General features: G+C 45.1%; 1 protein-coding gene across 2 annotated transcripts in view; it reads right to left on the bottom strand.

Moving 5' to 3' along the window:
* The window catches only part of LOC115179992 (semaphorin-3C-like), a 43,981-nt gene that overhangs the window by 3,442 nt on the left and 19,080 nt on the right, over positions 1 to 21,459 (bottom strand). For both annotated transcript variants that reach the window (XM_029741824.1, XM_029741825.1), the window contains exons 3-17: positions 17,597 to 17,757; positions 16,192 to 16,254; positions 13,116 to 13,235; positions 11,805 to 11,895; positions 10,507 to 10,626; positions 10,130 to 10,272; positions 9,916 to 10,030; positions 9,278 to 9,347; positions 6,483 to 6,627; positions 5,913 to 6,135; positions 4,248 to 4,336; positions 3,513 to 3,554; positions 3,131 to 3,288; positions 1,373 to 1,440; positions 317 to 447 (exon numbers count right to left, since the gene is read on the bottom strand). In XM_029741824.1, the coding sequence (XP_029597684.1) occupies positions 317 to 447; positions 1,373 to 1,440; positions 3,131 to 3,288; positions 3,513 to 3,554; positions 4,248 to 4,336; positions 5,913 to 6,135; positions 6,483 to 6,627; positions 9,278 to 9,347; positions 9,916 to 10,030; positions 10,130 to 10,272; positions 10,507 to 10,626; positions 11,805 to 11,895; positions 13,116 to 13,235; positions 16,192 to 16,254; positions 17,597 to 17,757 (1,739 nt within the window). The remainder of the gene's footprint in view (positions 1 to 316; positions 448 to 1,372; positions 1,441 to 3,130; positions 3,289 to 3,512; positions 3,555 to 4,247; positions 4,337 to 5,912; positions 6,136 to 6,482; positions 6,628 to 9,277; positions 9,348 to 9,915; positions 10,031 to 10,129; positions 10,273 to 10,506; positions 10,627 to 11,804; positions 11,896 to 13,115; positions 13,236 to 16,191; positions 16,255 to 17,596; positions 17,758 to 21,459) is intronic.

Below are 21,459 nucleotides of genomic sequence, written 5' to 3'. Positions count from 1 at the left end.
CAAGGCGTTCGACACAATTATTCGACACAATCATTCGATTGTAACAACGTGTTTGATAATGTAATCGACCACCAACAGCCATTGTACTCAGTCTGTCCCGTGTGTTACTGACTGAGGAAAAACGATACCTCCTCAATTCTCCTTCACGTCATGGGATTCCATATTTGCTTAATAAGTCATTGATTTGCAAGAAACTGGAGTCGGAATTGAGGCAATTGAGCCAGCTCTGACGTTGAACACATAGAATGAATCATTCCATTTCTATGGTTCAACCCAGCTTCTCAATTAACTTTGACTCAGGAAGTTGTTGTCTGACCTCTTTCCTCCGGTCATTGTCTCTGTGGATGAGCCAGCGGACGGAGGCCTGGGGAGACTTAGGAAGACACTCCAGGAAGGTGGTGTTGTTCTTCACCCCATACTGGGTCATCTCCACCGCGTTCCTGTACGCTGAAACAAGAGCGTTTCACACACGTCAACTCACTGACAGACATAAACCACACAGTTGTATGATGTAGGTCCCAAGAGTCAGGGTCAAAAGTTGACCTGAGGCTTAGTGACACCTGCAGTACAACCAAACCCTCCCAGTCACTAGGGGGTGAATCCTAACTTCCACTGAAGTCTAATTTTCACTTAGTCTCACATTGACTTTAATGTTCTAAAGAAATTTGACTCAAGTTAAGATTATCCCCCATGTACGCTTATTTGTCAGATTGCATTCCCACTAGGATGCACTTCATATCTGTATAGTAGAACAAGCTAGGTTGACCTGGTCTTTAACTGACAGCATTGCCATCTGATGTTTATGTCCCAGCCAACTAGCTCCATGCTGGATGGATGACAGGGTATAGACTAATTAGCACCAATGACCATATGGTTTAGTCCCATGACATATGTTCAATTACACAGACTTATACTGGAATGTAGCACTATGAGGGCCGTAGCTCCTCCCCTTGTAAGACCGCTTGCTGACAGCTGATTGAGTGAATCCTCTCTGTATAGTCTGTTTGCTTACTCACTCACACACACACACACACACACACACACACACACACACACACACACACACACACACACACACACACACACACACACACACACACACACACAGTCTCAAGGGGACAATACAGTAAAACACAATGCACCTGCCACTGAACCACGAGAGGGCATGAACTCAAATGACCCATAAACCAACAGAATCTATGTTAGACCCTTTTAGAGTAAAATGAGTACAGCTGGGATAGACCAGCCACAGAGCAAATGAGTTGAGGAAATCAGATAAATGGACTAGCATACCAATGCCCTCTGTTGGCCAATTCAACAGAGCTGTGGGTTTCTCAGGCATTGGGTACACGTTGGCTGGATGTTGTCATACCTTTCAGGTTGAATCCTCTGCACTGAGTCAGTGGGTTGCCATGGATGATGTCCTGTCTTCTGCTCCTTCTGTATAGAAACCATAAACATACATAAATATTTCCAATGCCACAATACAGTCCCGTAGATATGTTATGTACTGTGAAGTGGCATAAACGTTGAATCCTGTCAAATATATTGTACATGTAGTTTCATTGCCTACACAAACTAGTTGGAGAATACATACATTTCACAAAGTCCAGTAGCTTAAAAACCCTCCAGCCCATTATGAAAATCTCTAAAATCCCATAATATCAACAGTGAGGAAGGACCACTGAGCCAGACACAGAGGTGTGAGGAACATTTGACAATGTTATTCCACTACATGGTTCAGTCGCTTCCCATCCAACAGCTACAGGGAGAGGGAGCTTAAACAGCAGGCACATTTACAGCAGGTTTTCTGAGGAGTAAAGGGGCAGAGCCTCTGTTCCCTGACCAAGCTAAACTTGAACTGCGGTTGACTGTAATGGCAGCTGAGCAGCCGGTGAGGAGGGAAACCAGAGGGGGGACTGTTCAAAGTAGAACAGTATCACTCACTGCTACGGCTGTGTTATGGCTATGGTTGGATCAATTCAAGAATACATGGTGTATACACTGAGTATACCAAACATTATGAACACCTTCCTAATATTGAGTTGTGCCCTAAGATTAGCCTCAATTCATCGGGAATGGGATCTACAAAGAGTCGAACTCCAATGTTTCCCACGGTTGTGTCAAATAGGCTGGATGTCCTTTGGGTGGTGGACCATTATTGTAAGAACCGACGCTGATGATGAGAAGCAGGTACGGAGAGTGAACATTTAATCAAGCACAGACGAGGAACAGGACAGGAACAGCGTCAGAACAGGGGGAACAAAACGGCATGACGACAATAATGCTGAAGCAGGGAACAACCTCGGGAACAACCTCGGGAACAACCTCGGGAACAGACAGATATAGGGGAGGAAGTGCTGCGCAGCCTGACGCCCTCGAGCGCCAGGGAGGGAGAGCGGGAGCAGGCTTGACAATTATTTATACACACAGGAAACTGTTGAGCGTGAAAACCCCAGCTGTGTTGCCGTTTTTGACACAAACCGGTGCTCATGACACTTACTACCATACCCCGTTCAAAGGCACTTAAATCTGTTGTCTTGCTCATTCACCCTCTGAATGGCACACATACACAATCCATGTCTCAATTGTCTCAAGGCTTAACAATCCTTCCTTAACCTGTCTCCTCCCCTTCATCTGCACTGATTGAAGTGGATTTAACAAGTGACATCAATAAGGGATCATATCTTTCACCTGGATTCACCAGGTCAGTCGGTCATGGATGTTTTCTATAGTGTATGTTATCCTTACAACCTGCAGATACATTGTATAACCAGACTAATACATTACCTTATACCAGTGGAATAACCTAGCTATGTAATTACAGTAACATCAGTATATCGTTAGCTCAAACCTTTTGGTATTTTGGGGAAACCAAAGAAACAACTAAGTGCTGTGTAATGACTTGTACTCATTCCCCATGAATAACACCTAAGCTATGTGAAGTGTTGCCCTATACTGTAACCCTTAACAACCTGGGTCCTCAGCACCAATGTTTTATGGGTAAAAGCAGACTGCAGCATAGAGTGGAATAACACTGTCACTGCTCGGTTTGCTTTAGAGCGCTCCTTTCTCCCAGCTGGTACTGTACTGTTGATGTTGACCCAAACCAGGCTCTGTAGTACCGTACCTCTTGCCAGTGGGGTAGAAGCGGGAGCAGCTCAGGCCGTCCCAGGCACAGTAGGGGTCTCTGGCCAGGCAGCAGTCGGCGCAGGCTGAGCCGTAGGCATGGCAACGGTGCAGAGACACTTGGGACACGCCGTGCTCTGAACTTACGTACAGCTGTTGCTGCAAGGCAAAACAGTTCAAATGTCAACCACACTGTTTGTTTTAATAAGTGGAAGAGGGACTTGATTAAGTTAAGCTCACGGAACATTATGGCTTATTAGCTGACTTTCCGGCTGAGTCACAATTTTAATGCAGAAAATAAACTATTGCATTAGGCAATAGCAATGAACTAATCAGAAGCATTCTGAAACAATATTGATTAGGCAATGCTTGCATATACTTACTTTTTTGGAAGATATTCTCAAGTTTGTCACTGGAGCTTGGTTCTGGGAAGAGAGAAACATGCCAAAATGTCAATAATCTTATGTAACAAATGTTTTGACCCTATGTCATAAATGTAATGGGCCATAATAACATTCTTATCTTTTAATGTCATATTACATAAGGTGTGTTTGAGCTAGTCCTTGTTGCACACCGGAAATCTTAGGAAATTCATTTGGTCCTTTACATTCGGTGGAGGGATCTTTTAATCAACGCTCTCACTCATTCATCTCACACTCAGGTTATCTTGCATCCTATTGAATACCATATAACCTTCCACCGCGCGGCACTAGTAGGAACACTATGTGAGATCTCGATGACACGTCAAACCACACTAGTGGGAGACTGGGAGACCGGTGTAGTCCAGGTGCAGAGAGAGATTAGCTTGGTTGGCCTTGATCACACGGATGATTTGCTTTGTTTATCAGGCTGAGATAAAACACAGCTTATGAGGGTTGGTATGGGTGACTGGCATCGCCCTCTAACGTCAGTATGCTTCCCATCATTCTTGTGTGTTGGTCTAGTGCCTGGGTCATCACTCTCCTGAATGCCCCTCCCTTAGGAGTATAGTCTGCAACCCCTTGTGAAGAAGCCAAGAGTTCCTATTCTGCCTGCCTTTGATGTCTGTCTGTCTGTGTTTGAGAGAGAGAGAGAGAGAGAGAGAGAGAGAGAGAGAGAGAGAGAGAGAAAATTCAAACCTTAAACACTTCCAGCTCTTCTAGTATCAAATCCTGGTCCAGGGAGCGGTTTGTGGGGAGAGCAATGACCTTTTGCACTGTCCCTTTGTCTGAGGACACACACACACACACACACACACACACACACACACACACACACACACACACACACACACACACACACACACACACACACACACACACACACACACACACACACACACAGATACATTTTGATTTGATTTATTAGGATCTCCATTAGCCAATGGCGACAGCTCGTCTTACTGGGCTCCAACACATAACGAAAAAGACATTACAGACAAAAGACTTTACAATTGACATACATTTAAAAACATGAACATCTAGTGTGTGTGTGCATCTATCGGTTCCACATACATGTAAGAGTATGGAGACAGTCATTAGACAACCACTTCATAGGTACAAACCCTACGCACACTAAACACGCACAAACCTCACCACAGACCCAACACTGACACATGTGGTTAGCGAAATTAGAGTGGCTAGCGAAATTAGCAAAATAGAGTGCTAGCGAAATCATTGTAAATAAGAATTTGTTCTTAACTGACTTGCCTAGTTAAATAAAGGTTTAATTCAAAAATGTAAAAAAAAAAACATATTTGGGTTTAAATTAAACTCGACTCCTGTGACCGGCATCCACAGTAAAGTCAGTTGGTGTGTGATCTTTAGAACCCACAGACAAGAGAACGGACAAAGGCCACGAAAAGGGCAGAACTCTGTTTGTCCAGGAGTTAGCTAGCGAGCAGAGGGAGGAGAGAGGAGAGTTACAGCAAGATCTCCTGGAAATCCCTGAAAAAAACTCTCCACATCCCTGAAACAAAGCCTCCACCTCTCCACCCTGCAGTCTGACATTACTGGCATGTCTTCAGGAATCTTGGAAGACTGGAAGGCTGATAAACATAAACAGCTGTGAGTGAGAGAAAGGAGAGAGGCTCCCTGGGATGCAGGACGTACAGCCAGCTCCACACTCCCCTCTGTGTTGCTCAGACCTTTCCTCTTCCTCTTCCTCCTCTTCCTCCACCCAGTGGGCTGCATCGCCCTCCTGAACGTCTATTTGTCTCTCTTGCAGCTCGTTACAGTGTAGTCTATTGTTCTATTCACTGAGGAGCGAGACAGACTACTTATCTTGAGTTCATATTCCCTCTGTAATCATTTGCCTATGAAACGCCAGTGTTATGGCATGAGAGAGCAGAGATAGATTATTACAATATAGAATATAATGGAATTAAGTGGGTTATGTATAATGAGGGCATTGTGGTGGCGCCACACCCTGGTGACAGAGAGAACAGGTCATTTAGGCTGTCATGCTGGGGCCTGGAATCTATTAGCATCCGTAGCCAACATGGATGCTCCACCATGGACGATGTCACACTCTTTACGAAGCATCCCACTCATGTAACCCATGTGTACTTCACTGTAACTCATGATGGTTATTGAACACAAGTGGCGAGACGAGGAATATGAGAATGTTAGTCTGAAGGAGAGATCCTGAACAAGCATCCTGAACAGCTACTTAGGTGCTGATGTAGGCGATGTACAGGCGTGACCCTGTGCTGCTCCCAGCCTGTGGTGTGTGTATGTTGTGTGGTGGGAATGGGTGCTAGTTGTCTCTAATAGATCAATAAGGATGCATCGTTCAGTACAAACCTGTGCCCAGGAAGAGGACCTGGTAGTGCCCGTCTGCGGCGGTCACCTGGTCCACAGCGATGGAGGTGTACTTGTAGTCAGCTTGCGTTCTGACCACCAGGGGCCTCCTGCCCACGGGGTAGATAGAATTGAACATGACCGGGTGGTTCCTGACAAACGTCACCACGTCGTCAGGGAATTCCTTGGTGCTCTGAATGTGAGGGGTGAAGGCTCCGCCTGGACACTGGAGGGAGGGAGGGAAGGGGGGAAGGAGAGAGCAAGAGAGAGAGAGAGAGATTTGTTATAGAGGTGAATACATCCCTACTACTCAGCTCTGTGACAAAGGTACAGAAAGGAAAAGCCTAACCCCTGACCCTGAACTCTGCTGTCCTCATCCTCATTGATTCATGTTTCTCTGACCTGGTTTCCTCAACCACACTGATAGACACAGTAGATACACAGTAGATACACAGTAGATGCACAGTAGATGCACAGTAGATACTGTGTAAGAGAACAACAAGGAACTGTACATTTGCATTGGAGCTCTTGTCTTATTTTGAGTTCCATACAGATATTAGATCCTAAACTCACTGTTCCAGGCCGGGGGTAAGGGATCCGTCCCTGGTACGCCACCCACTGAAAGTTCGGCCCATCTCTGTGAGCGAACGGCCCATTGAAGACTGTCAAGATGTCCGCCATGTTGTACACACACACGGCCGAGCCCTTAAACACTGAGCTGTGGGAAACGACACACACACACACATTCCGGCGGTCAGTGGGATGTGAACTGACATCCTAGAAGCCCCCAGATCCACCCAGTTAAAACATCACAGTCTTTTAAACCCTGCTGTTCATAGGATATCCAAGCCATCAAATCCGGGTGAAGCTTACTGCCACACCACTCCGCTCTACCCAACTTGCCCCTCTTCCCCCATTCTTGCTCCATTCCCAGAAGGTTATGAGGATATGATGTGGTTTGGACTGGACCCTAAAACCATATGACCATCAGTAATACAGAGAGAGCCTTTGTTCAGCGAGCGAAACAGAGGAGAAAGCCTGAAGGAGCGAGAGGAAGAAACACATTGTGCTGATAGGAATGACAACGTTGCCTGGAGACCTGGAGACTACAGACTGTTTGTGTTGGCTATAGAGAGAGAGATAGGAATGACAACGTTGCCTGGAGACCTGGAGACTACAGACTGTTTGTGTTGGCTATAGAGAGAGAGATAGGAATGACAACGTTGCCTGGAGACCTGGAGACTACAGACTGTTTGTGTTGGCTATAGAGATATATAGGAATGACAACGTTGCATGGAGACCTGGAGACTACAGACTGTTTGTGTTGGCTATAGAGAGAGAGATATATAGGAATGACAACGTTGCCTGGAGACATGGAGACTACGGACTGTTTGTGTTGGCTATAGAGAGAGAGATAGGAATGACAACGTTGCCTGGAGACCTGGAGACTACAGACTGTTTGTGTTGGCTATAGAGAGAGAGATAGGAATGACAACGTTGCCTGGAGACCTGGAGACTACAGACTGTTTGTGTTGGCGAGAGAGAGATAGGAATGACAACGTTGCATATAGACCGTGTTGTCTATAGAGAGAGAGATATAAATGACAACTTTGCCAGGAGACTACAGACTGTTTGTGTTGGCTATAGAGAGAGATATAGGAATAACAACATTGCATGGAGACCTGGAGACTACAGACGGTTTGTGTTGGCTAGAGAGAGGGATAAGAATGACAACGTTGCATGGAGACCTGGAGACTACAGACTGTTTGTGTTGGCTATAGAGAGAGAGAGAGATAGGAATGACAACGTTGCCTGGAGACATGGAGACTACAGACTGTTTGTGTTGGCGAGAGAGAGATAGGAATGACAACGTTGCATATAGACCGTGTTGTCTATAGAGAGAGAGATATAAATGACAACTTTGCCAGGAGACTACAGACTGTTTGTGTTGGCTATAGAGAGAGATATAGGAATAACAACATTGCATGGAGACCTGGAGACTACAGACGGTTTGTGTTGGCTAGAGAGAGGGATAAGAATGACAACGTTGCATGGAGACCTGGAGACTACAGACGGTTTGTGTTGGCTATAGAGAGAGATATGGAATAACAACATTGCATGGAGACCTGGAGACTACAGACTGTTTGTGTTGGCTATAGAGAGAGATATAGGAATAACATTGCATGGAGACTACAGACGGTTTGTGTTGGCTAGAGAGAGATAAGAATGACAACGTTGCATGGAGACCTGGAGACTACAGACGGTTTGTTGGCTATAGAGAGAGTCTCAAATGGCACACTCTTGCCTATATAGTGCACTACAGAGCCCTATGGGCAGGGTCAAAATATACAAGCGTTTCCTTAGGATTTATAGAAGGGTCACAGTACAAGGTTAAGTAACCCTGATCTAGATACTGCCCAATTAGCCTTGATGACTAAAGAAACCAGGGTTGTATTCATTAGTGCACACCAACGCAAAATGTTTTGCAATGTAAAAAAGAATTTGTTTCTTATTGATAGTTCCCTTCTTGTTTCTGTGCGTTTGCTTCTGTTTAGTTCCTAGTGAATACAACCCAGTGAGTACACGTAACAGGCACGCATAGCCATCCTGCAAAAGCCCTTGAGGATAAATAACGTAATTGAACACATATAGTGTCTGAGTTACCACATACAGTAACAGTAGACCTCAGGAAACACCAGGGGTACTACATGGTGATACATAATGAACTTGCTGTCAACATTGCGAAAGGAAGCAGAGCTCACTAACTGCATTGCTAGTACATAAGGAAAAGTGATCAATGAAATGAGAACGGTATGGTAAAGTCAATGAGCCAAATACTGTAGTGCTGGTGGGAGGAGCTATAGGAGGATGGGCTCATTGTAATGTCTGGAATGGAGTGAATGGAACTGTATCAAACATATGGAAACCACCACCCTTCCATTTATTCCATTACAATGAGCCCATCCTCCTATACCTCCTCCCACCAGCCTCCCCTGGTACTACATGCAGGTCACCAGAGTAGGCTCCCAAGTGGCGCAGTGGTCTAAGACACTGCATCTCAGTGCAAGAGGTGTCACTGCAGTACCTGGTTCGAATCAAGGCTGTATCACATCCGGCCATGATTGGGAGTCCCATAGGGCGGCGCACAATTGGCCCAGCGTCGCCTGGGTTTGGCTGGTGTAGGCCGTCATTGTAAATAAGAATTTGTTCTTAACCTTCATTAAATAAAGGTTACATTAAAGAAATATGCTATGCTGACTGGCATTTCCAGTGAAAGGTGATACTGGGGTCTCTATCCAGGAGCTCCTGTCATGTCTGCTTCATTCCTAGTGATATCCGGTGCTGAGCAATATTACCATTGGCCTCACCTTGTGGATGTGAAGACGCCGAACACCAGGAGGCTCTTGGGGTGATCGGTTTCCAGTGAAAACACACTCTCTGGAAGGGAAAACACAACATTGTGTTATGGAGTCAGTGTTCATCATGCACCTTATCGTTTAATATTCCTGGAATGGAAGAGTCTGAAGTGGAGATGAAGTGAATGAATGTCCGTGTTGACAGACCTCCATAGACTCACAGAAGACTAAAATAATACTAAGGGATGAATTGGGTCACTCTGTTTGGATAGTCCGGATTGTCATATTATCAACAAACGATCTGTTGATAAGCAACTGCTTGTTAGGATTAGACTAAAGGTTAGGGTAAGGGTTAATATTGGGGTTAGAGCTAGGGTTAGTAGATTGTTTACATGTCTAGTCTGTAGAGCATCTACAGGTGGACTAGCCAACTAAAGTGCAACCATGAATTCTTTCAATACTGAGGAGAAGGTCAAGAAACAGGTGTAAAGACCCTTCTTATAATCCAAAACACCTGAGAATCTGAGATACATTGGTATTTGTAGAGACTGGCCAGGGAGATGTTTAGTTCTAGGTAAACAGGAGAATGTGTTTGGGTTGGAACAGAATGTTCCAGGCCTTAGGTAGGTAGGTGTTGGCGTATTCCTCACCGAGCTCGTCAAAGTGTGTCTCGGTGCCGTCCTCCTCCAGCACTGAACACACCATCCGGGCCTTCAGGAACGTGGTCCACTTGTTCACCAGGCTACGCTGGCCACCTATGTCATTCTGTAGACGTTGAAAGAGATGCATGTTAATGTCTCATGCATGCACACATATGCAATGCACGCACGCACGTACACACACACTTCCTGAACACACACTTACAGGACACACTCTAGCAACCATGGTGTGGATGTTCTTGGTATTCCCACTGTTGTCCGTCAGTCTCTCCCGGAAGAAGAAATACAGTTTAGCATCATTGGGATCCGATCCATCTGGGATTAACTGGGCGTCTATGAAGATGGGTTCTATGGAAAATAAATAAACAGGGTAAAATGTTACAGTATAACGTTCTGTCCATTGTCTCCAGTATCAAAGTAGTTGAAGTACTTTTGATTTACTTAATGTGGATCTCCAACTCCAGATGTGTTAGTGCAGGGATGGAACAAAAGCCTGCCCAACCTCTAGCTTTTCAGGGTCACAGTTGGAGACTTCTGGTGTACATTACATGTGCTTCATATGTTTCTGCTGTATGTGCTCACCGCTCAGCCACTTGGAGTTGTGCTGGTCTGTCCTCACTGCGTTCCTCCTGGTGAGGCTCCTGAAGATGGCAGCGTCCGTCCCCATGAAGTCTATGTACATGCCTGAGAACAGCTCCTGGTCTGGAACACAGAGACACATTACAGGGCTGTGTTCATTAAGGCACAACATGGAAGAAAACAGAGTGTAACAGGGAGGTACTACCGGAACTTGTACTACCTGAACTTGTCCACTAAGAAAAGCTTGTTTTAATTTTCCATTGCAAAAAGTGTTGCCATATAGTGTGCCCTAATGAACACAACCCTGACCCTGGAGACTTGGCAACACAAGATCAATCACTGACTATTAACAGCCAACGGAACAAAAATGTGCCTGTGTCAACGGACATTCTGGGTTCATATTCAATGGTGATGGAATAAACACAACTATATAATAATATTGAACCTTTATTTAACTAGGCAAGTCAGTTAAGAACAAATTCTTATTTACAATGACAGCCTTTGATGTACTGTTTACAATGACAGTACATCACTGTGGACAGGGAATGGTGACAGTAAACAGTAATGGAGCCAACAGAGGATTTACAGCCATAGTGTTTGATCTCCCTGTACTTTGCTAATGACCCTGGCTGTGAGCCCGCACTCTCTCTCTTTCTTTCCTCTCTCCACACCCGCTGTGCATTTCATCACTCCATTACTCTGTCACTTCATCATTCCATCAGCCCCAGCCCAGCATGCAGCAGCCTGTACTCTGGCGGTATGGCTCAGGTCCAAGTGTGAGTGTTTGTATGTGGTTGGCTGCTCTGAGGGGAGCAGTGGTGTCAACATCCCCCAGACAGCACAGGCTCATATGAGGGGTTCAGTATGGAGATAGAGCCTTTTATCTAGCCCAGACACAGGCCTGATTGTCCCCTAGTCTGACTCAGAGGCCTTCTCTCTCCCACCACTACCCCTCCTCTCTGCCAACCCTCGCCTTGTGACTGGACGGCCCGGGCTTGAGGGGCTGATGATGGGTAGGGCTGCTGATGCCACGGAGCTCGGGTGTCAGAAAAGCGAGCTGTGCGTGCGACACGGTGACTCTGGCTATTTCGTCAGCAACTTGACACCCGGCAACCAATCAGAGACCATAGGACAACACAGAGTGACGAGGGTGTGAGGCCCGACCTACGGCAGGGTCACCGATAAGGGGGATTGGGAGTGGGGTTAACCATAGGGTGGTGAAGTATAGCGGTTTGTGTTTTTGGATGGCGCGTGCTACAGAGACATAAATAGAGCCAATAGAGGGACAGAAGATAACTTACTAAGCATGACGGAGACAGTGTTGACTCTAGGACTGAAAGAGCACCTTCCCTTCCCAGATTCCGCTCTGGAGTCAATGTGGAACACTTGCTCCTACAGGAAAAGAAAATGTAAATAACAGATTTTAGAATGGGAATTTGGCAGAATTCTACCCTCCGCTCTTTTTAGCAATAAATATGAGATTATGAGCATTTCAAATGTTCTCAAGGTAGTCCAGTGTAAGGTTTTATCCCTCTGGTTTAAAGAGTTACAAAGCCAGCGCTGGACTTTACCTTTACTGGTCTGTACGGGACATTAAAAGAACATGTCCTCTGATGGGCTGAGATGCTGTGGTTCCATCTCAGACCTGGCCCTCTGCCACCCCTCACAGTGAAATGGATCATCTGAATTTATAATCTTGGCGGTCAGCGGAAAATCTCCCCTTCCCATCCCCCCGATTTGGTCCTGCCCACACTTCGACAGTTCTGACTGGGGGAATGAAGGGGAAGGGGGTGTCGTCAGCCCAGGGACGTTCTCCAGAAAAGCGCGACTGATCTCCACTGCGTGAAGATTCCCCGTGGCTCTGGCGGTGAACCGTGGCCATTCATCACAGGGTCTGTATGGCGACACCCTCACACAAAAGGTGACCTGTCTGTGACACTGAAATCCCCCTCACTAGGCTCCCATACAACAATGTGACACACGCTTAGGGGTCAAAGTGCCCAGGGAGTTATGCGTCAAAGTCCCACAATAGCAGCTTGGTACTGTTAGCAAACCCAGTCTGAGACACGATACTGACACATCCAAGCATTGGCTGATGGGAAAAACAGAGCAAAGCAACTTTTCAAACAAAACCCTAAATGACAGAAGACACCATACTGCAGAAAGAGCCTGGTTTCGAACTCTGTGCCGAATAGTATTTGGCAGGCGCTGCAGACTGCTGTAACTATGAGTGAGTTCAGTGAGCGCTTTTCTCCTGGAGGGGTTTCTCAGTTTCGTTTCCAGGGCCGGGTGGCCAGAGACTGGGTCAGACAGCTCCTCCATCCCTCTCTTCTCTGTCTCAGAGAGACAGACACACATGACTAAATTCAAATGGCTGCTTTCCTGAGGATGTCTTGGATTAAGACAGACTTCCTCTTGCCCCAGATGAAACATAAAAAATCCCATAGTTTGGTTTCAGAAGCAGACGCCCAGTAGTAAACCTAAGAAGCTTTCGTTTCAGCAATATCCACATCACACATCCACAGGAATTTCCATTTGTATGACACTATGGTGGTAGAGAATGTACTGTAGGTCAAGAATAGCATAACAGTCATGGTCTGGAGCATACTAACTTCTGGTCTCCTGCCCCTGTTGATGAAGGCACAGACAGGACTGTAGGCACCACTCCCACAGATGAACAGATGGGTTCTGTTGAACGGCTGGACCACCCGGATGAAGTTCCCACATCCATGCTGCAGAGAGATGGGGAGGAAATTGGTTAGTACATGTATGAAATCACCAAAGTATTCATACATCAGTCAATCAATCAACAGCAAAATCCTTCCAGACTGCAATTGTTGAGAAGGTCATAAAAGCCAACAGTGGCCAAGTTGTGTTTGGTCAGGGACTATGCTTCATAAAGAACAATTACACAGTTCCAAATGGTTAGCTACCAATGTTATTCCAACTTTCCTCACTTGCTACTTACAGCTAAAGTCGGAAGTTTACATACACCTTAGCCAAATACATTTAAACTCAGTTTTTCACAATTCCTGACTTTCAATCAGAGTAAAAATTCCCTGTCTTAGGTCAGTTAGGATCACCACCTTATTTTAAGAATGTGTAATGTCAGAATAATAGTAGAGAGAATTATTTATTTCAGCTTTTATTTCTTTCATCACATTCCCAGTGGGTCAGAAGTTTACATACACTCAATTAGTATTTGGTAGCACTGCCTTTAAATTGTTTAACTTGGGTCAAACGTTTCAGGTAGCCTTCCACAAGGTTCCCACAACAAGTTGGGTGAATTTTGGCCAATTCCTCCTGACAGACCTGGTGTAACTGAGTCAGGTTTGTAGGCCTTGCTCGTACACGCTTTTTCAGTTCTGCCCACAAATTTTCTATAGGATTGAGGTCAGGACTTTGTGATGGCCACTCCAATACCTTCACTTTGATGTCCTTAAGCCATTTTGCCACAACTTTGGAAGTATGCTTGGGGTCATTGTCCATTTGGAAGACTCATTTGAGACCAAGCTTTAACTTCCTGACTGATGGCTTGAGATGTTGCTTCAATATATCCACATAATTTTCCTTCCTCATGATGCCATCTATTTTGTGAAGTGTCCAAGCTGTTTAAAGGCACAGTCAACTTAGTGTATGTAAACTTCTGACCCACAGGAATTGTGATACAGTGAATTATAGGTGAAATAATGTGTCTGTAAACAATTGTTGGAAAAATGACTTGTGTCATGCACCAAGCAGATGTCCTAACCAACTTGCCAAAACTATAGTTTGTTAACAAGAAATTGTGGAGTGGTTGAAAAACGAGTTTTAATGACTCCAACCTAAGTGTATGTAAACTTCCGACTTCAACTGTATATACTGCCATGAAGTACAATCATAATAGCATAATATCATAATATCATAATTTCCAGTTTGCTCCCTGGCACTGGTAGAGTGGAAAAAAGCGTGTCAACAGTGAAAGTGATATTTTGTCAAAGCCCCGTCTCCAGGGCTGAGTATATACAGCCCTGTGATCTGATTACAGATCCAATCGCGATCTTTCCCTCTTCGGCACGAGGTGGGAGTGGCCGGAGCACTGGGCTTTGTGCGTAATAAAAACTCAGACCGCGGAGCGAGCCAGCGGAGGAGAGGAGCACCCAGGGAGCCATTAGGAACTTGGCCATCCCCACGGAAACGGGGCAGCTGTGTCCGCTCACACTCTGCACACCAACTCTACCGAGAAAAACAATGATACGTCCAACATCACACACCCTTCATTCCCTCTCTCGTTTTTTCACTCTCTCTTTCATTCCCTCTCTCTCTCCTCCTAGCAGATCAACACCCCTCAGACGACACCCACCATCAACTCTACACCCCCCACTGTCTGCTCATATCCAATAGCAGATTTACATATAAACTAATATCATGTCCCAGAGCTTGCTTGGGTTAACTATCCAGCCACAGCCCCCCTTCAGAGACAAGCCAGAGCAACTGTAGCAGGGGATTTAAAACCAGGCTGATGGCCTTTCAGGGAGGATCACACAGTGAGGGAACTTTTAAACATGGATTTAATCAATCTCAACCTTTTATACATACAATAAAGGAATATTTCTCCCCAAATGCCATCCTCCAGTGCTTAAAATGTGTGGTCGTAGTTTGGAGGCCCAGTGACCCCAGATTCTATCGTAAAGGAGGAATTGAATATATACACATCAGGAGGGTAACCATAACAAACTGACTGCGATTCAGGAAGAGAAATAAAATGTCCGGGAGAAACTGCATTATAAAAACAGAGTTTAAACAGAGAGAGAGAAAGAAAGAGCGAGCGAGACAGTAAGAGTAAAGCGAGAGAGAGGGGAGAGACCGAGAATGCAAGAGAGAGAGACCAGGCAGGGCTGCGAAAGAGAGGGATGGCAGAGTAGAGGCGGAGGAGGGAGGTAAGCTGACCACTGGTTTTCTCCACACAAATATTTGTGTGAGGCTGTCCACAGAGCTGGAGCCGTGACTCTAGGCAGCACTAATCACCCTCCACTGACTGGAAACAGCTTCTTCTCTACTCCTACAGTACAAGACTATGGTCCTACACTATAGTACTGTACAAGACCACAGCTCTATGCCATGGTGGCTGTTGTTACTAACTAAGGCTACTAGCTTCGTAACAGTACACCACATGCATGCCTTTGAAGTCACAGTCCAAGTAAAAACAGGCCAATACAGTCCAATAAAAACAATGGAACAAAAACAGAACTTTTGTCCTAACATGCAAAACAGCCTAATTAGTTACAGGAAACTGAATCACCAGCTGCTGTTTTGAGATTGTCAATGCTGTATATGCTAATACAGAGACGCAGTGCAGTAAGGGTTCAGGCCAGGTTATGAGATCTGTTGTCAGTCACAGTGGTTCACGTACTGCTTTCATGCTTGTTTGTTTTCTCTGGGTGGATTAGAGCACTCCTACGCCTCATTCTTCTATCGACTAACATAAAGAATGCCAAGAGGAGTCAATGACTCTCCTCAACTCCACATCTGCAGCCCCTCGTGTTTGGAACTCAGGATGCTAACATGCTAATACATGCTAATGGAAAAGGACCAGAGACATCCTCAGTGTAGTGTGTTCATTCATTTAGTTAGCGGTTAGCATCACACATGACTTTCAGTGGATTTAGTTAGCAGTCAGGGCTACATATTGAGCGTTACTCTTCTTACCGTGGGGTCCTTGCCAGCCATTTGACATTCCTCAATCTTGCTAACAGATGCAGGCCAAAACACCTAGTGAGAAACACAGAAAACAGCTTCATTAGGGACCATTGCACATCCCGGTCTTCTTGGAAAGCTGGGAATTTTTAAACCCAGAAACAATGGACAGCTTGTGGGAGCGGAAGGAAGGAAGAGAAGAGAACATATTGAACAGAAATAAACAGACTCTGAAGCAAACTGACAAACTTCACTTACTGTAGTGACTTCCTAATAGGGATGCTCTACACTGTAGTGACTTCCTAGTAGGGATGCTCTACACTGTAGTGACTTCCTAATAGGGATGCTCTACACTGTAGTGACTTCCTAATAGGGATGCTCTACACTGTAGTGACTTCCTAATAGGGATGCTCCACACTGTAGTGACTTCCTAATAGGGATGCCCTACACTGTAGTGACTTCCTAATAGGGATGCCCTACACTGTAGTGACTTCCTAATAGGGATGCCCTACACTGTAGTGACTTCCTAATAGGGATGCTCTACACTGTAGTGACTTCCTAATAGGGATGCTCTACACTGTAGTGACTTCCTAATAGGGATGCCCTACACTGTAGTGACTTCCTAATAGGGATGCCCTACACTGTAGTGACTTCCTAATAGGGATGCCCTACACTGTAGTGACTTCCTAATAGGGATGCCCTACACTGTAGTCACTTCCTAATATGGATGCTCTACACTGTAGTGAACTTCCCAATAATGATGATAACTTGTCTACAGTAAATGCTATATTTCCAATCCCGTGAGGAGCTTGAAGGATCTAATGCTGGGAACGTATCAGGCAATTACTTTGCAAATGGATGTGCTACAGCTCTCTCTGGGGTTAACTAAATGCATTCCCATCTGTTCTGCTCTTCATGCCTGTCAGTTATAGACAGGATAGCTCCCTCACTGCACACAGAGATACAATTAGCAGGGAATTTCTGTTACAGAATCACAGAGCTGCATCAAGCACCACTAATATATGTCATATATTTTGCTCCATGAAATGGGTGTGATCTAGCATATAAAATGTACTATATTATAATTTAATTACCACCATTACTGTTCTTGTATAACTAGCATAATGTATTCAGCCATGATCTGCCACATGCAAGGAAAGCTAAATGAGATCAACATCATTTTGTCTTCTTGATAAATAGGATGGAAAGTTATGGAAGTAATGTAGGCAACGGACAGGGAGTTATGAGTCAACACACCATCATACTATAATACTGTAAGGCAGATGAAGTCAGTATCCTGCTATATCAATTCTCTACTTACAATACTATCACAACAAACAATGATCAACTAAACATTTCCCTGATGCTGTAAGGAAAATCCTCTTAGCAGTTTAACGGACTGCTAAGAGAAGCTCACCTTGAGTGTCCCATGGGTGATGTTGTTGATGTCCATAGACAGGACATGGTCCTTACAGCCTACATACATCCTGTCCTGGTCCTCATCCATCAACAGGACCCTGTAGTCCATGGCCTTGTCTGACAGACTGTAGTACTCCACCGTCTGGGAGGCCTGCAGGTCTGTGGGAAACAAACAGACAATGTTATGGTGGGAAATAATGAGGAATCTGTAGCGTTTACAGCAGGACTATACCAAGTCAGCTAACACTGACTAAACAACAAGTGCATAAAAAGTGATTGCATCTGTTTTGCAACGCATGCAGTAGATTCCACACAACTTTCCAGCCACTTTATGAACACTTCACTATCATGGTGAGCAAAAGAGATCTATGGAAAAACCATTTACTTGGTTGTCTCTCTGACCGACCAGCTACTGTAAAAGCCCTTATTGTCCTAAAGCTAGAAGGAAGAAGTAAACATCCTCTGTCTCTAAGCGTCCAGAGACGGAGAGCTCTCCATCCAAACCATCAAAGGCCTTCACTGTCTATGCCAAACTCATGCATATTTATCACTATTGACAGAGGGCAGGAGTGGAGGAGTTGAGAGCAAGTTGATCCTTCTTCCTTTGTCTTCTCTCTCTAATCAACAAACAGCTCTCCTTCAGGCCTCCAGGCTAAAGTCACTTTTCATTATTCTATTCAATAGTATTGCACATTGCTTTTGAGGTCGAGGCCCTTTTATCCTGAATGAAAGCTGTTTTCCAGTGCCTCCCCTCCCCCTCTCTTTTTGATCATGGATGTGTGTTTAGTGCTGTTGCCGTATGGAATAAAGCTAGAGTTGTTTACATGAATAAGTACCATTTCCCACGCCTCTTCACTCTATTGATCTTGACATACCTCTATAAGCATCCTCATATACTATGCCCCAATCATATGCAGAGAAATCAACTTAAGCTATATTGTTAAAAAAGCATAAATTAGTCGGTTGGTGTATCGCGTATAATTTTAGGCATGAGCATTCTCACAGTGCGGAATGAAGAACACACACCACACAACATATGCTTTGTTTCCACCAGACTCAAATCTAATACGAAGGCCCTTGTCAAACTCCAACAAGTCAATGTGCATTTAATAAAGGGAACCTCTGGAAAAAGGAGAAGATCCCATCTCCAAAGCTTTACAGCTGAGGAGATAGTGTCGCATTGGGCTCAGGGAGATATTGGGTTAGCTCAAGCCTTCGGCTCATCAGGCTAAAGATGTTCAACAGCACCTCTGCCAGAGATCAGGGAAGCCAGGCGTGCCATCAGGGGTGAAGGAGTAACTATAAGAACTAATTAAAACCATGCTTCACTCCAAACCACTCTTACCTACATCTCTCCAGAATAAGCAGGCAGGGGAGAGATTTAAAGACCTTCTTGGAAAGGGTTTTATTTTATATTTTACTTATGCTTGTGGGAAAGGAGTGTTCAGTTTACAAGCCTGCGGGCTCCTGCTTCTGTTTTTCCTGGAGCAAAAGGTGCTGATTCTCACTTAATAATTCCTGTTTACAGAAGGGTTCATTGTAGCCCTGCTCAATGTGGATCTGGAATCCCCCCTAAAGTCAATGCTCTTGGTACAGTCTGATTCTATCCATATTGTCCCTCTGGAACATTACACAAGGGGAACAAAGTGTTCAGAGGGGTGTGGGGTGAGGTGGCCCGGGTGAAATAACTGTTATTATTATCATTAACTCTGTATTGTTTTCTCAGTGGAGGAATTTGAGACTTTCATGTTTCCTCCCATGGGTGGAAGCCCTAACTAAGTCCAGTGTTCGGGGGGAAAAGCGGCAGGCGTGCGTCACATGACCCCGCCACCCAGCTGATCCATGGTGAGGCGAGCATAGCCTCTGGTGCATACCATGGGATCCAGTGTCTGTCTGCTCATCATGACCCCAGCAGGAAACACATGAGTCATGCCTGGGCAAGCATTACAGCCTTCTATCAAAATGTCACAATAACCGTTAGTGTAGTGCACCTGCACTCTCTGAAGAAAACAACAAGACTCACTTCAAGTGCTTTCTCCATCATTTTCTGCCTGAGATACATGGGATTTGCACAATTTCACATGGGTCTAATTTATAATGAGATAGGCTTACAAAGAGAGATGGTGGCAGGCAAGTCTGTGGATGTTTATTCTACTACCCATTAACCTTTGACCTGATGGGATCGGAGGTCATCCTTGTGGGACGAGTTAAGATTTTGACGCCATAACATTAACACGTGGCTGTGGAAATGTAATCAAACCTTAAACTATATAATGGCTGTCATAGATCAGTAATAATGAGTCCCAGAAGTATCGCTTAAAGCATTTGAGGACAGTGGCTGATACATGTACAGTACGGTCTGTTACCATATAAATCGTTGGGTTGACAATCAAACCCATGCTCTTACGATGAGCTCGGGCCTGTTTATTGAAAACCAACATATCAAATGGGAGCTCCCATATTCTCTCATCACAATGAATTATAAATCCATTAGGTTGTAGTAATATTCCCGAGCCACATGTGATTGATTAGCCACGGGCTTAGCCTGCATTCCACTATGATGACATCACCAGCAGAGATCCTGAGTGTGTCATAAGTGTTTGTGGATATAATTGGCTAAATTGTCCTTGTCTGTCCAGTCTGCTATGGCTGGTGCTGTTTATGTAGACTTGATTCACTCAGATGTGGCTTGAGGATAAACTGGCTCTGAATGTTAAACATAATGGATAAGAATGTTGGTCATTGTTATTGGCTCGGTTGAAGTATTCAGGGGTCGTAAAATGGGAGGACACCACCCTTGACAGTAAGACGTTGGGGAGGTCTGGTATGTAGGTTGAGCTGCTGTGGTGATGACCGAGGATGAAATGGCATATCCCTTGTTGTTTAGGCATCATGGACAGACAGGATACAAAAACATTTCTGGCCTCGTTATAGAACATGCCCGCAGGAGGACAACGCAGAGCAGTGGTGAGGACTGAGTAGAAGATTGTGGGTAGTGTATTATTTATGTGTGCAGGTGGGCCGCACCTTCCCCCGTGTGCCTCCTAGTAGGACTCCCGAGTTCACTTTGACTGTGAGCGTTCACCCATGGGGGCTCCGCTGTGCAGGAATAGCGTTCTGACCAGGAGCGGTCATCCATGTAGTGGACTGCGGGTTGGCAGAGCAGCCGACCGCTGCAGGTGACCGCACAGTAATACCTCTAGTCCCTTTTGAAGAGTGGTTCATTTGTGAGAGCTGGGTCAAGCGGAAGCGGCACAAAAACCTTTCGTAGGGGCCAAGAGACCACAACGGTCATTCAATATTTAAGAGTGGTGGTGGGTTGCGGGCTTCGCATGGTCGTACACTGCCGCAGAGCAACTGCAGATGATGTTATCTAGTCTGAGTGAAGTAGTCTACATATTTCGCATGCAAGACTAAAACCCAGATATAAATCCATACTAGCGGTCACCCAAGACAGCAGGTCAGACATCCTCGATGGTGATAATGTAACTAACGAGCCTAATGAATACACATTCACCTTGACATTACAGCAGGATCTCAGATCTATATTTCAGCTTATTAACACACTTTCGATTCACATTTCCATTGATCCCCAGTCCAGTGAACCTCGCACAGAGGGCAGATCTGTTTTAGACAGCAGGCTTTTAATCCAGTCTAAAATGTATCCACCAGGAACGTCTAGTGACATGACAAGGCTACAAGCCTTGATCATCATTCCTTATAAACGAGTCCTCTGTAAACTAAGGGAGGACAGCAGAGAAAGGCAACAACCGTCCTGCATGCCACATAGTGCTGTCCAAAAGGAACAAAACAGTTGTGATGTCAGTCTGTAGAATCTAAGTGAAGGATTCTGCCCATGAT

The sequence above is a fragment of the Salmo trutta genome, chromosome 40, assembly GCF_901001165.1.
Source record: "Salmo trutta chromosome 40, fSalTru1.1, whole genome shotgun sequence".
Classification (NCBI taxonomy): Eukaryota; Metazoa; Chordata; class Actinopteri; order Salmoniformes; family Salmonidae; genus Salmo; species Salmo trutta.
This window is presented reverse-complemented; position numbering and strand designations above follow the sequence as displayed.